Genomic DNA, 14,854 nt, shown 5'->3' on the forward strand with positions numbered 1-14,854 from the left:
GGAAAGGGACCGGGACAGCCCCAGGGACCGGGACAGGGACAGCCCCAAGGGACCGGACAGCTCCAGGGACCGGGACAGGGACCGGGACAGGGACCGGGACAGGGACAGCCCCAGGGACCGGGACAGGGACAGGGACTGGGACAGCCCCAGGGACCCTGACAAGCCCTGGAACCCTGACAGCTCCAGAGACCCTGACAGCCCCAGGGCCCCTGACAGCCCCGCAGGCTGTGCCACGGAGATGCTGTGCCACATCCTGAGCCGAGGGCATGGATGGCATCGCTGCCCGCTCCCTGTGGTTCACAGGGACAGCCCCGACTCGGATCCCTGCTGCCCCAGCCCACAGCAATGTCCCTTGCAGAGCTCAGCACCAGCTGGACGAGCTTCTGGAACTGGGAACACAGCAGGGGCTGAAGCAACACCTGTGCCCTGCTCATGGCCCGGGTGGCACAGACCCTGCCAGCCTGTGTGTGGCTGGTACAGCATCACAGAGGGGCCAGGGACGGGCAGGGCCAGGGCTCAGTGCCACGGTGGCCACGCTCAGCACCCTCCTGCTCCTCCCTGGGCATGGCCAGAGCCCCAGCACCAGCCAGGACAGGGACTGGCTCCTGCCACCGGCCCCCTGGAAAATGCTGAGCTGTGCTTTGCCCAGGGAGTTGGTCTCAAGCTGCTGTTTTTACTCACCCCCCTGTGTTCAAATCAATAAATCTGCAGCTTTACAAGCTGCTGGAAGTGGACTTTTCAGCAAGGAGGGCCAGAAGAGAAACACTGTGAGAAAATGATAGAAAATCCTGCCCAAGTAACTCATCCTGCCCAGGAAAATGTCTCTGAAATATTTCAGAGGGGCAGCCTCTCTGCTGGCTCAGCTTTGAGGGGGTCTGGTGTGAGCCTGGGACACTTGGCATGCTCTGGTCACCCACCACCATGTCCAGCTGCCCACAGATAACCTGACCCATCCCTTAGCCATGCACACAGAGCTGCAGTCTCCTGCAGCCTGGCACGCAGGTGATTATTAAAAACAAAGCTCTTTTCTTCAGAGGATTCGCCCCAAATCCCAACAAAATGACACCCAACCTTTGTGCCTACAGCAGGGTTGGGTTTTCATTCAGATTTTGGTAAATGTTAATGCAAGTCTTTGAGTCACAACACACTGACACCAGGCAAACGAACCTCATTTACTCCTCACAGGGAAGTGAATGTTTCTCTCCTGAAGCATCCAAACTTGTCACTGCTCTGCACTGAGACACAAACACATCTGAGGATGATCTAATGACCTGGGAGAACAGGAGGCAGCTCACTGCTCCTTTGTGTCCCGGTGTATTTTCACTCTGAGGTGGCTCCTGCCCATCCAGTCTCAGACAGTTTAACCCTCTCCCCACATCCAAGGACTCCCAGAACATTAATTCAGATGGAAACACCGCCTGTTCTGCAGGTGGAGGTTGGAAATCTCACAGGTGGGCTCACATCACAGCAAGCACAAGGAGGTACCTCTGGATTTGGGGCTGTTCATCCACACAGGCTCCATCTTTGGGTGCAGCATCCAGGATGTGGTGTGCACTCAGACAGAACCAAGCAGAAATTGGGCCTGATGCCCAGAAAATAGCAGCAATTTCCTCTAAGAGAGAGCAAATAAATATATAAATAAAATCAAGTTACATGTGAGAGCCTAATGCCGTTACTACCATTACAAAAGCGTCATCGTTTCAAATGTTTCCTCAAAGACCCAAATAGGCAAGGATTGTTTTATAGGACAGAAAATCACGGCTCTGGGAATTAAGGTGAACCTCTGAGCTCTTCTTCCTCCTGCATCCACAGCCCACAGCCGGGATCAGGGCCCAGCAGCACCCACTGGGAGAGGCTCAGCTCACCCAGGGGTTCAGAAGAGCAACAAGGGCACAAAAAAGGCAGAATTGAAGCAGAAAAACTCCCTGAAGCAGGGCAGGCGTGGCCCCCAAGGGACACCCATCACCAGCCCTATAGACTGAGAGAAACCACAACCAAGACTCACTGGTTTGGTGACTGCTAATAGCCCAGATGGGACTGTGCTGTCCCTGCCCGATCCCAAGCCTACAGAAAGCAGCTGGAGTCTTTCCTTAGCCTTTAATGAGTCCCAAAGCAGCTTGGTCTTGATAAACCACACTTTTCCTACCTCCCCATCCTGCCTGAGTGTTTCATCCTGGGCTGCACAGCCCCATGTGTACCCAGGGCTCCCCAAATGTGCCACACACAAAGCAGAAGGTGAAAGAGGACAAAAATAGAAGACAAAAGCAGGGCTTGCAGCTACAAAGCCAGTTTCCAGGTAAAGCTCTTAATTCCCACCGTCTGTCTAATGCCCTGGAATGTGACTGGATTTGATCCCTGGCTCTGCCAGGGCCACCCAGAGCTGCTGCTCTGCCCACGCACGTGGCCCCTGCTGCCCTCAGAGGGGGAATTTGACTTCCTCACCTGCCCCCCAGCAGGGAGGAGAAACAATTGAAATGTTCAAATGCCAATTTTGCAGGAAGCAAAGCCACTCTGTCAGGGAATAGCCATCCCTGTAGGAGGCAGGGACAGCCTTCAGGGAAGGGGGAGGTGGCCATCACAGAGCCAGCACCAAAGCAGGGATGGGGTGAGGAGGAAGAGCAATTGTCCCTGTCAAAATTCATGTTTTCTCCCCAGATCCTGAGCTCTGCACCTGCGACATTGTACTTGGGATGTGGGATGCAGGAACTGCCACTGCAGCTCCAGCCCAGGCTCTGACAACACCAAGGTCTTACTTTAAATGTTGTGCTGAACAGGAGCACAAGCACGAGTTTAAGTACATCCAGAAAAAGCCTGTGGCACTCGCTCTTCCTGTGCCACAGCCCAGATTTCTCCTCTGGAACTTCAGAAGGGATGTTCCTACAGCCCCCAAAACTGCAGCACACGGATTAAACACACACCTAAACCCACAGGTGTCCCCAGGACAATTTTCTAACAAATGCTGAGTATTTGTCCTGCTGTTCCAGGTTTAAACCCACGAGAGCAGGGGCTGATTCCAGTTTGATCAATCCCTTCCCAAATGGCAAGCACAGCAGCAGGATGGCACATCCCATTGCTTGCCAGGGATTCACCCACTGGTTCTTCATTTATTTCTTTGTCAACTCAAAATCCCTCTGAGCCCCCCTGCTCTGCTGGTGCTGCTGGAGAGAGCACAAGGAGATGATGCCAAATTAAAGCTTCACTACCTCTGGATCTCATCCTTGACCTCGGAGAGGTGGGACAGGGAGGTTTGTCAGTGTCCCCAGGGAGGTGACACAGGCAGCACCAACCTGCACAACCCCAGCTGGAATTTTGCTTTTCCCAACCATTTCTAAGCCTCAAAATCCCCACAGCTGTAGGCAGGAGAAGGTGCCAGCAGGGACCACCAGCTCAACCTGGCTGCAGGGACAGAACTGGGGGGTCTCAACAGTGCCAGGGGATGCCAACACTGCTGGAAGAGACCCCTCCATCCCCCTGGGGTGACTCAGGATTGCCCCAACCTTCAGCTCCCCTGGCTGGGAGGTATGAAATGTATTTTTTATTTCTTCCAATGAGCTTAGCTCCAGCAGGGCTGTGTGCATGGGAAGGGGGTTGATTGAAAAGCAACATGTGCCTGGCTCCTTGGCTGGCTCAGGGCTCTGTCTCCTGGCTGACACACAGCTCCTGGCAGCTTCCCCTCAAGGATCCCTGCCCTCCACTGCTGGGGAGGTGGATTGCACTCCTTACCTGGTCAAACAGCCTTTGCATTTGCTAAGTAAAGCAGTAATAATGGTGATGATAACTGGGAAACTTGGCAAAAATAATCCTAAGGAGCTTATTCCAGGCTGTGGCGATTACGGCTCCCCAGCAGTGCTGATATCCCAATGCACCCTGGCCCCCGCTGCTCCTCTGCTTGGATAATATCTGAAGTTATCTGTGCTCCAACAGGCCCTGCTAACAACCATTATTTGACCAGATTTAACCAGCAATTACTAGCTGTGAACAAAATCACTGTGGTGGAATACAACCCACATCCTTTTACAACACAGACACAAACAAACCCTTGCAGAAAGCCAGGCAAGGGCCAAATGCCAGCAGGGAAGAGCCCTCTCCCCTCAAAATACAGATTAAGCTCCCAGAAACTTCGTGAAACTCCCAACCAGTGGCAAAAGTGAATGGAATGTTCCTGGCCAACATTTTGCTACCTGCAGATGGACCTTGAAAGGAGCTCCCAGGAGGAGGGAGGGAGGCATCAGCTCTCCCTGCATCTCCAGGATGGGCCCAGAATAGCTCTACTTTTGGTAGGGGCTGATGTTTAACGTTTAGCATATGCTGCCATTTCCATGGGAATCCCAAAATAGTTGGTGTTTTCTTTTGTAATTTTAATGCCCTCGGATTTTTGGAGCCCTGTGGAATGTCTGCCCTCCTGCTGGGGAGGGGACCTGCTCTGCAGCCTGACACCCCACTGCCACATCCCAGGCACCTGCCCATCGAGCAGGGGGGACAATCAGCTGCTGGAAACCTCAGCTCTGTGGAGCACAGCTTAAATCCACCCAGGGATTCAGCAGGGTGGGTCTGTGCTGCAGGAAAATCCACCCCAATGATGCCCAGGAGGAGAGTGACATCCAATCTCAGGGCGCAGCACTGCCAAGGGCTCAGTCCTCAGGGGGATTTCTTTAGGGATGAACCTTTTTGGAGGTTTTTTCTCAGATTTCTCTCCTGATCTGTGGGTTCCTCTGAACTCCAGAGCCTTGGCAGGAGTTTGCCATCCCCAGGCCGGGCAGAGCCACCCTCTCACGGGTGGCTGGGTCTGATTGTTGTGAGATAAATGCAGACCCACTCCCTTGCAACCAAGGGAGGGGAGACTTCTGTGCAGCATCAACTCCTATTAGACTAATTTTATCTGCTCTCAGTGCCTTTCCAAGCTGGAGTCAACATCCTCTGAGATTACCCAGCTGACTTGTCTTAGGAGTTTTGCCCTGCTTTTACCCCTTCCCGCCTGTCTCCCAGCTGCAGGAGGATGCCAACATTCCTCCTCAAGACTTTCCAGGCAGCCAGGAGCAAAGCCTGGTGTTAATTTTGCAGCAGCACCGGATCCTGTGGTGGCTGGGACACGAATGCTGGCCTGGAGCTGTGCTGGGGCTGGGCACTGCTGCCTCCTGCACCCCCAGCTCTTCCCACTCCATCAATGTCCAGGAACAGAGTTCCATCAGCATTTAGGGCCCGGGCCCGTTGCCATGGAAATGGATAGACTTTCTGCTCACATTTTGGTGGGAAGAGGCATTTCAGGAGCCACACCAGCTCCCAGAGTGAGCACAGGAGGAGCCAAGTGAGGGCAGAAAGCAGCCGAGCTCCACAGAGGCACTGGGGGAAGCTGCTCCCACCCCACACTCCAGGAACTCAGAGCTGGATGCAAGCAGAGGGAAAAATGCCACCAATAACCAGCAGCAGAGTGAGCTCCAGGGATTCATGGAATAACATCTTGGGTTTGCAGTATTAAAGAGCAATTTGGCTGCATTAAGAGAGCTTTATAGCTGCTCCTCTCCCACATCCACGTCAGGCTAATGACATCCTGTCAAAAGCAATCTACCCAAACCCCCCTGTGCAATCCCTGTACCTGTCACAGCTCTGGGGCAGCTCTGTCCTGGCTGCTGCTCCTCCCAGGGCTGGAGATGCTCTGTCCATGGCTGGATCATGAGGCTGAGCCATGAGCTGCAAGGGAATGATCTATTGTGAGTGTCAGAGCATTTTCCTGGCCCCATCCACAGATCCCAGCATCGTGCCAACACCAAATAAAAAAGCAAGAAAAACAGAGGAGCAAGAAGAGGAGCAAGAAGAGGAGCAAGAAGAGGAGCAAGAAGAGGAGCAAGAAGAGGAGCAAGAAGAGGAGCAAGAAGGAGAAAAGACCTCACAGATTCACAGTGGGATCAGGCTGCTGGAGAGGCAAACAACCCCAGATTCCCTGAACGTGCAGCACAAAGACAAACTCACAGCAGCACCTGCGGGTCAGCAGGGAAGAAATGGAGGCCACAGCCCAGACAAGCTGATTCCTGCCTGGAGAGCAGCATTCCTGGCAGGGCTGAGCACAGGCCAGCCTGCAGGATGCTCTCAGAGCCATGGGCTATTCACTGCCTGACCTTATGTCACCCGACTCAGGACAAAGTTCCTCTCCACTGCAGGGAGATGTGGTGATGCAGGGAAAACAAAACTTTGGAGCAAGGAATGCCCTCCAGCTGAAAAAACAGGAGCCAGAGGGAGAGGTGGCATTGCTGAAAATGCAAACTTTAAAATGCTCACTGCAGAGGGGGGGTCGCTGAGCAGCCAGAGGAGTCACTAGATGGCCCTGCTAGCCCTGCTCATCTGATCTCAGCACGGATACTGAGAAACTGCTCTGCCTGCTGTGCAGAGCTGGGAAATCTGCTCCAGCCCTCCTCCTGCCAGCCAGGGCCTGGAGGAGAGCGTGGCAGCCAGGTGGCACCTCGGCCAGGTGAAGGGTCCTTCCTGGTGCCACCACACCCTGGATGTCCTCTTCCCTCCCCAGAGTGGCTCCAGGGATGCTGGAAAGCTCAGCACAATCACGTTGGCAGTGATGGGTGTAAGAGGCAGGGGAGCATATCGATGATCCCTGTGCTGCTGGGTGACCATGACATTGGCCTTATTGGATTAGAACATTTGCATCATTTGGGCACGAGCTGCTACCTGCATGGAGAGACAGATGTTTACATGAATTTACATCCATTTACATCCTGATGAAGCCGAATCCTCAGCCATTGGCAGCTCCAGCCAGGGGGCATCGCCTGCTGCCAGGGACGATCCCAAACCACTCAGGCATTGGAATCTGAGGTATTGATGATTCCCAGATTGTAGAAAGTCTCTGTCTTTCAGCCCCATTGCCAAAGCAGAAGTCATAATTGGTCTGTGCTGGTTTCAAGGTTGTTTATTCTGTTTATCTCTAACATGTTCTGCTGCCCTGCCGCAGCTCTGTCCTGCAGGGCAGCGTGTGGGGCTCTGCCCTCAGTGGGATGGTACAAACATTAAATACCACAAACTACCTGTGCTGGATTTACAATAACGTGCCAATATCTGTCACCTACGTTGGACAGTGTGTCCCCAGCCTGAACCAACAGAAAAATGCCAACAGCACAGTGAAACATGGAGGGCATGAAGAAGGAGAAAAAGGACAAGACACACCCAATTCCTCCATCTTGTCCCCTTTGAACCCCTAATCTAGAATCCTAAAATTTTACTTTTGCACCCGTGCCACACTTAATTATTACTCTTATCAAACACTCAGAGCTTGTAATTCATCCTGTAAGATTGAAAACTCTTTTCCATGGACAGAGATCACAGCCAGTGTCTCTGGGGGCTCTGTCCAGGGGGGTTCCTGACCCCTGCCAGGGTCCCAGACCTGCCAGGGCAGCCAGAGGGAAGCCCTGGATTCCCACACTCAGGGTGCTGACAAACAGTGAATTTTTCCCTCCTCAAGGTGTTCCTCACACCTCATTATAGTCCTTATCCACCCCCAGCCTCAGCACTGGGGTCACCCAGCCTCAGTTGTCCCCTCCCCAGCTCCCACAAGCTCCTGCTGCCTCCCAGGTCCCAGGATAAGGGGCAGTTCAGTCCATCCTACTCACAGCTGTGAAAAGGGATCGATAAAACACTCCCAGCAGGCTGCAAAGCTCAGAATTTAAGAGGCCAATAAAGGGAACCCAAAATGAACTCCTTTCTCTGTCTTTTCAAATCACGTGCTCTTTGATTCAATTGCTTGATTTTACAGGAAAGGGGGAGGGAGATTCAATTATTTGATTCTTGATTTCTTAGCTTAGAATTATAGACTGTGCAACCACGGAAAGGCAAAAATCCCTTCAAAGCAGCATCACAACAATTTGGTGGCAACATCAGGTTTATAGAGCTGTGAGAAATCAGCAGTTTCCCCTCCTGGGCTCCACAGCAGAACCTGCTCCAGCATTAAAGGAGTGCAGTAATATCTGAGCACAGAGTCCTGCAGCCCACCCACAAAATGACAGGGTGAGAGGTGGCAGCTGCCTGGCTGTGTGTCCCTGAGTGCTTTCCTGGAGCAGAACTGCTCAGGGAGTCACCACACCCCCTCACAACCCCGGGAATGAGGATTTGGGAGGGAGCAGGAGCTGCACATTCACTCCCAGGCACCTCCAGCCCCAAAAATTGCTGCTGGTTTCTTCCAAAGGAAGGCCAAACTGACAGCAGGACCAGCCCTGGGTATCCAAACCATTTCCATCCAGGTTTAGGGGAACAACAAGTCTGCAATTACAGGGATTTACCTCTGCAAGATGCAAAGAGTTAAAAATCCCAAAGTGCCTTTGGGATTAAACCTACCTGAACCCAGCAGCAGCAAATCCTGCAGGGATTCCTGCTGGGAAGTTTTCCCTGGGATGCTGTGAGCTGGAGCAGCCCTCTCTCCCCTTTTCTGGTGCACACAACGATGCTGCCACGTCAATAAAAGCTCACCCAAACCACCCCACAGCTGCTGCTTCCTCTCCTGAAGAAACTGGAAAGAAAAGGAGCATTAAGGAGCTGCTCACTTGGGTGAATCCAAGCCTGGGGGATTGGATTCAGAGCCCAGCTCTGTTCTGAGGAAGGTGAGGGAGGCAGCCTGACCCCCACCCACCCCATTTCCACTCCCTGCACAGCTTCAAAACCATCTCTGCTTCAGCCACTCAGCTGATAAATGGGCACCTTCTCACTCCTAAAAGCCATGTCAAGACCCTCTGGGAAACTTTTATCCTTATTTTAAGTGGAGTGCATTTCACTCCAATGCTGTTCATATCCAGAAACTTCTGGACTCACAAAACAAAAATCCAGCAGAGGGGTCGGGGGGACTCTCACCTCCACAGGAGGGACACCAGCAGAATTTCTGGCTGAAAAACTCCTGCTTTGGAGGAAGAACAGGCTTGCAGCTGCCTGTGCCATTGGGTGCAGGGTCAGGGGTGCAGGAGCTGGCACAGGTGGGGACAGAGCTCGGGGAGCCAGGCAGGAGGGATTGATTCCAGCCAGGGAGGAGCAGGAGCCACCCCAGACCTTGGTCATGGTGGGGCTGAGCTCCCTGGGGCATCCCTGCCCCACTGTGGGGTGGCTGTGCTGCCCTGTTGGGGAAGATGAAATGAGAAAGCCTTATAAATATGATTGACCCTTTAAGCAAAACCTCTTTTTGCCTCTCCCACACGCTGGTGTCTCCAAAATACATCAGGACTGAGCCTGTGCTGCAAAAATCTGACTCCTGCTCGCTTCCCTCTCCACAGAGGTGATGGACCAGGCTGCATCTGATTTCTACTCTCCCCTTCCAGCCCTTTCACCCTCCTTTCCCCATCTTCCAGGAACAGATGCCCCCATTCACAACCAAGCAGAAGAAAATGTGAATTCGCCTTCCCGACTGCAGTGCAGCTGGCAAAGCACAGGAGGGAAAAAGATGTTTTGCACGACTGCAGAAATTATCTGCGCTGATCTTATTAAGCTTGAATGGGGAACCGACAGAAAAAGCAAGGAGGGAAGTGAAAGGCATTGTTTGGGTGCAGCATCGTTATTGTTGATGCTCCCCAAGTGCTCCATCATCCTAATGCCAGCAGGAGGAACAGAGATCTGTGAAACAGCACGACCCAGAGCCTGCCAGAGGGATGCAAACCCAGCAAGGCAGTGCCCGAGGGGGAAAGCCTCACCTGCAATTCCCAGGCAACTCACAAACATTATCAGTGTGGAAAATATCCATGTGGTACCAATTAGCAGCAGAGAACTGGGACAGGCAGGGCTGAGGGAGAAACAAAAGCTCAGGAACTCCCTAACCCACACCCTCACAGGGATATTCTTATTTATCACACGAATAAATTCCATGCCAAGATGCCCAGGACACAAGAGCCAATTGCTGATGCTACAGCAACTCTGGCAAGTACAGAAAAACAATCACAAGGTGGAAATTCAAAGAGAACAAGTCATCTGCTATCAAAACCGGGGGAACTTGGCAAGTTTCCTCCTCAGCACTTACCACATCAAGGCTGCTCAATGATGCTAATTAAACAGGTACTGGAAGATTTACATCCCTCATTTGCATTTCTCAGTTTATTTGTTTTTTCTTTCCCCCAAGGCACCATTTGAACGGCCACGGTGTGATTGCTTGGAGGGGTTTAATTTTGCCATTTGAAGATGAAAGTCTCTCCTGACAGCAGCTCCACTGCTGCTCCTCCTGCCCCTGCTCTCCCACACTGGGCTCAGCTGGTCACTGAGGTTTTCTGGGGCTTGGCTTCAGCAGCTGAGAAATAAAGAATGCTGGGCTCTGGGTGATCCAGCTGCTGTCCCAGGGGCTGGGGATGGATCAGTCTGGGAATTCTTTTAAGGATGAGTCTCCAAAACACCCTGCAGGGCTGTTAGGACCAGTCTCAGAGGTGTGATGTCCCCACCAGCTCCCAAATCCAGTCCCAAACCCGAGACCAGGGCAGCTCCCACAGCCCAGGGGCTGCTCCCACGGGATGGGACAACAGAGGTGGAACAGAAGTTTGTATAATTGCAAATCACTGCAAGCAGCCAGGGTGCTGTGGGAATTTGTCAGCTCTGGAATCACAGGTCAGTCACACTTGGGGAGGTGTCTCTGCCTGCTCCCTCTCCTGATCAGGCTCTGATTAGCAGCAAACCACCAGGCTGGTAAGTGGGAGGAGGTGATGCTATGGACAAATTCAATTGGGGAGGCTAATTACAGATAAATAAATTAACATGAACTTATTAAGCAAGCGGTGTTAAGCAAAAGAACAGCGCTGGGCGGCCGGGGAGCTTCTGCTCTGCCACGGTGCACCTTCCCCCTTTGACCATTTTGGTTTTATAGTCCCTTTTTTTTTCCAGTTGCAATTGGTTGCTAGGGGGTCTTTTTTTTCTGCCCTTGGTGGTCATAGGAATGAAGGCTCCTATCTTCCTGGCAGATTGTCCTTGGCCTAAAAGTCAACTTGTATATAATTAGTTACACAGGCTTCTGTGCTGGTTGCATTCCCTACTCAGTTCAGATTCTTATCTCCTTCAAGAATCTCCACCCACCTGGGAGCAGGCTGGGAGAGGAGCATCCAAGGTGGGGAGGAAGAAAGAAAAGGGAGCTGCTGAGACACCACCAGCCCTCTTCCCTTGAAGGAAACAACTTCTGGGAGGGAAGGGGAGCAACTGCTGCCAAGCTCCATCTCCCAAATGAGCTCCAGAGGTTATTTGCCAGTTTGTCTGACTGCCCAAGCCCTCCTGTTGGCTCTCCAGACTCAGCACCGCGTTGCCCAAACACCAGCTGGTCCCCCATTCGCTTTGGATGTGCTCTGCTGGGGGAAGCACTGCCCTCCCCTCCCAAAATAAAGTGTAAAACCAGCCAGGGGAGCTTGGCAATCCATGGGCAGCGTTGGTGGCTCGCAGAGATCCCACAGCTGGCTCTCCCATCTGGTGGCTGTTGTCATGGCAAGCAGGAGGGGAAGCAGCAGCACAAGAGCTGCTCAGTCCTTGACACGCTCCATCCTTGGCCTGATGGCAGCTCCCCAGCAGAACAATCCCAGCAGCAATTACCGAGGCGCTTGCAGAGCGGGGGGAGAGCAAAAACAGATTAAAAAGCTATTTGGAACCTTGAGGCTGAATGCTGAGGGAACAGGAGAGGCAGGGCTGTGTGAGCTCGGCGAACAACACAGAGACACTTCTTGGTGGGCCAAGTGTGATGGAGCAGATCTGTGCCCCTGCCAACCAGGCACAGAGGAGGGGACAAGACAAAAGGTGACTTTCAAGTGCAGGATTCAATTAAAGTCCAGCCACACGAACCACAGTCCCACTGGCTGGGTAATTGTCTTGCCTTGCTGGAGGATTTGGAGAGTATCTACAAAAAAAGCTTTTTTACTGTTTCACAAATGGCAAGGAGCTGTTACTGAGCAAAAGCTTTATTGTTTCCAGTAGTAAAACACCACATAAAAGTTGTGAGGGATGGAGACGAGAACAAGAAAATAATAAACACAAATGACCAGAGCAGACTAAGCACATTCATTGAGCTCTTCTTGCTCACATTGAGCTGGCCCAAAAGACAGGTACAGGTTGAGGATAATATTCCAACAAATACAAAATACAAACCCAACCAAGAGAATCACCACAAAGGGAAAAGTGGTCTTCAAAATAAAATAGTGCACAGAGCTGCAGATGTTCCTCTGTCACATTCAGTTGTGCCTGGATCAGATTGTCCAGATCCTTCCCTCAATCCAAGAGGAGTCTTTCCACAGCTGATTGAACAATTCTGGTTCGAACTCAGGTGGAATTACCCCATGGAGTTAAAATGCACAGGTAAGAAAGAAAAGTTTCCAGTCTCACTAGCACCAGAGCAACGTCAAATTTATCTCTGAGAGGGTTTTATAAAAGCTGGCCTCAGTTAAAAATCAAGCCCAGCAGGGATTCCCAGGCTCCTGTGCAGAGCTGGCACCTCCCAGGGTGGGAAATGAGAGTGGGAATGGGGACACGAGTGACCTGCCTGCCCTGCCCTGCAGTGAAGCACAGGCACTCAAGCAGAGTCAGAAATGACACTCCCATTTTCAAAGCTCTCTCCAGCTCAGTGTGGAGCTGGTGATGAGACAGTAACAGGTCTAAAGAAAACAGAGTTAATTCCTAAAAGTCTTCTTCCTTCTCTTCTCTTTGGCTGGCAGGCCAGGCTGGCTGAGGCACTGCAGTAATGAGCAAGACAAGCCTCACTTGGACTGTCAAAAGCTTCAAGGCAAAACAGAACTCTTTGTGGTGCCCAAACACACTGGGAATTGAAGACCCTACAGCTCTCAGAAGAAACAGCTCTGAAACCACACCAGTATTTCAGCAAAAGCTGACAGCTGGAGTCACTTTTTCAGATACAGCTGATGGTTTTGGCATTACCCATTCCACAGATGCAGCTAATGGCCAGGTTAACAACAGAGCATGCCATAAAACATCCCTCAGGGGAGAACAACCCCATCCCTTGCTCTCTCCAACACTGATGGTGTGGACTCCACACTCAGTGATTTCTTTTGCTGCCATCCCAGGGGGCCCAAAGGTTTTCTGTCTGTTTGTAAAAAAGCAGGAACAGATGACAGAGGAAGGGCTGGAAGCATTTCACCAGCACCCTGCCCCAGCACATGAACTGGGGGAGCAGTGAGGGAATGGCCCTCTGTTGGGCCATGCTCATCTAAAAAGCAAGTTCAGGGATTGATTTCCAATCTCCTGCCCAAGTGTTCCAGCACCCAATCTCATTTATCTTCATATGCAGCCATTTGTAAGAACACACACTACATGCACACAAAGTGCCCAGAGCAAAGGAAAACAGAACAAAAGAGAAATAACCGAGGGGAAAGGCTGACATTAATGGCCACAAATTGCCTTTAACTCCGTGATTTCAGAGGGAACTTTTTGGAATCCTTTGTTTCTTCAAAATAGACAGGTCAGCTCCAAAGCATTTAATAAAATCCACAGACTCCCAGTGTGGGTTTTGTTCAGGTCTTCAAAGATGTAATTGCTCTAGAGATGTGAGGTAATTTGATTTTTCCCATCTGTCAGACCTTAGAGGGAAACTATCCATTCTGGAGGATAAGCAGGACCAGGGCATGCAGTTTTCAGCAGCCTGACTCATGATGACAGCACCAGAGTCAGCCAGATGATCAAGACTTCCAGGAAAAAGGCAAAAGAAAGGCCCTTGCTCATGTAAGGTGTGCATGTGGGAGGGGAATCTGCAGAGCTTTACAAGATAAAGTCATTTGAAAGCTTTCATCCAATTTGGGTACTGACAGCTGGGTGTGTTCCCCCAGGAGCTGCAGCAAACACACAAACAGAAATCTCCCCTGACCCCCAGCCTGCCACCAGCCAGTGCAGGGCCAAGAGGAATGAAAAAAATCACAGCAAACTCCCCTTGGAGTGTTCCTTTACCCTGAGCAGAGAGGGAGGGAACGGGAGCACAACTTCACCATGTTCATCAGGAACTTCTGGCTCCTGATGGCCCCTCCAAACTCACTCCAAGCAGACACGAGGAACACCTTCCCCACGGGAGCCACGGGCAAGTCACAGCCCCAGGCTCTCTGTCCCAGGTGCCACCGTGTGCCAGGGCCTGTGGGAGAGCATCACAAAGTCACCACTGGCAGCAGTTCCTGTCTGGAGTGGAATCTGAGGGATGGCAGTGCTGGATCCAGGAAAAATCAGCTCCATCTTCACTCCCATCAGAGTCGTGTCCTGCTGCGGACTCGTCGTTTGCCTTCAAAAAAAAAGAAAGGATGAAAGTTAAATAAATAAATAATAAAAGTTTTGTTTGGAAAGCAGCAAAGGGGAGAGATTCCACCAAGTTATTTCACGTTGCTTTTGTGTGCTCAGTGCCATTTTAAGAGCTTCCTAAAAATAATAAAGAGAACATCTATATGCACCATTAGTCCAGCAGTCAGGGCCCATTAGACTTGATTAAAGGAAGAAAAGCCAGGGGAAGGAAATGTGGAAAGAAGGAGAAATGAGGAGCTGTGCTGCTAGAAGTGGTCCTTCAGCACGGGCTCCCCAGGTCAGAGAGAAAGGCACAGCTCAGCTCTGAGGGGTGGCAGAGCAGATATGCCACGAGACCTTGCTGCTCTCCACGTGCTCTAACTCCTCACAACCTGTGACCCTCTCTCTGTCCAGCCCCAGGTGGGTTGATTGGCCATCAGGCTCAAACAATCCTCACCAGAACCCAATCAAGCAATCACCCCAGGGAAACAATTCTCCAAACACATTTCACATGGGAAAAACAAGGAGCAGAAATAGAAATTGTTTTCTCTTTCTTTCCTCTGTGGTCCACGATGAAAAAATCCTGAGAAAGAGAGAACGTGCCTGCCACATGGGGCCCTTGCCCAGGGCTGGGGATGGGCACAGGATC

The 14,854-nt window shown here is 51.7% G+C and overlaps 1 protein-coding gene across 4 annotated transcripts in view; it reads right to left on the reverse strand.

The window, feature by feature from the left end:
• Positions 1 to 11,878: 11,878 nt before the first annotated feature.
• The window catches only part of RPH3AL (rabphilin 3A like (without C2 domains)), a 39,573-nt gene continuing 36,597 nt past the window's right edge, over positions 11,879 to 14,854 (reverse strand). For 3 of the 4 annotated variants that reach the window (XM_030287763.4, XM_030287764.4, XM_041719966.2), the window contains one exon: positions 11,879 to 14,209. In XM_030287763.4, coding sequence (XP_030143623.4) covers positions 14,175 to 14,209 — 35 coding nt within the window. In that variant the 3' untranslated portion in view covers positions 11,879 to 14,174. The remainder of the gene's footprint in view (positions 14,210 to 14,854) is intronic. The other variant, XM_072937340.1, reaches the window with a different exon arrangement.

Source organism: Taeniopygia guttata, chromosome 19 (assembly GCF_048771995.1).
Source record: "Taeniopygia guttata chromosome 19, bTaeGut7.mat, whole genome shotgun sequence".
Taxonomy (NCBI): Eukaryota; Metazoa; Chordata; class Aves; order Passeriformes; family Estrildidae; genus Taeniopygia; species Taeniopygia guttata.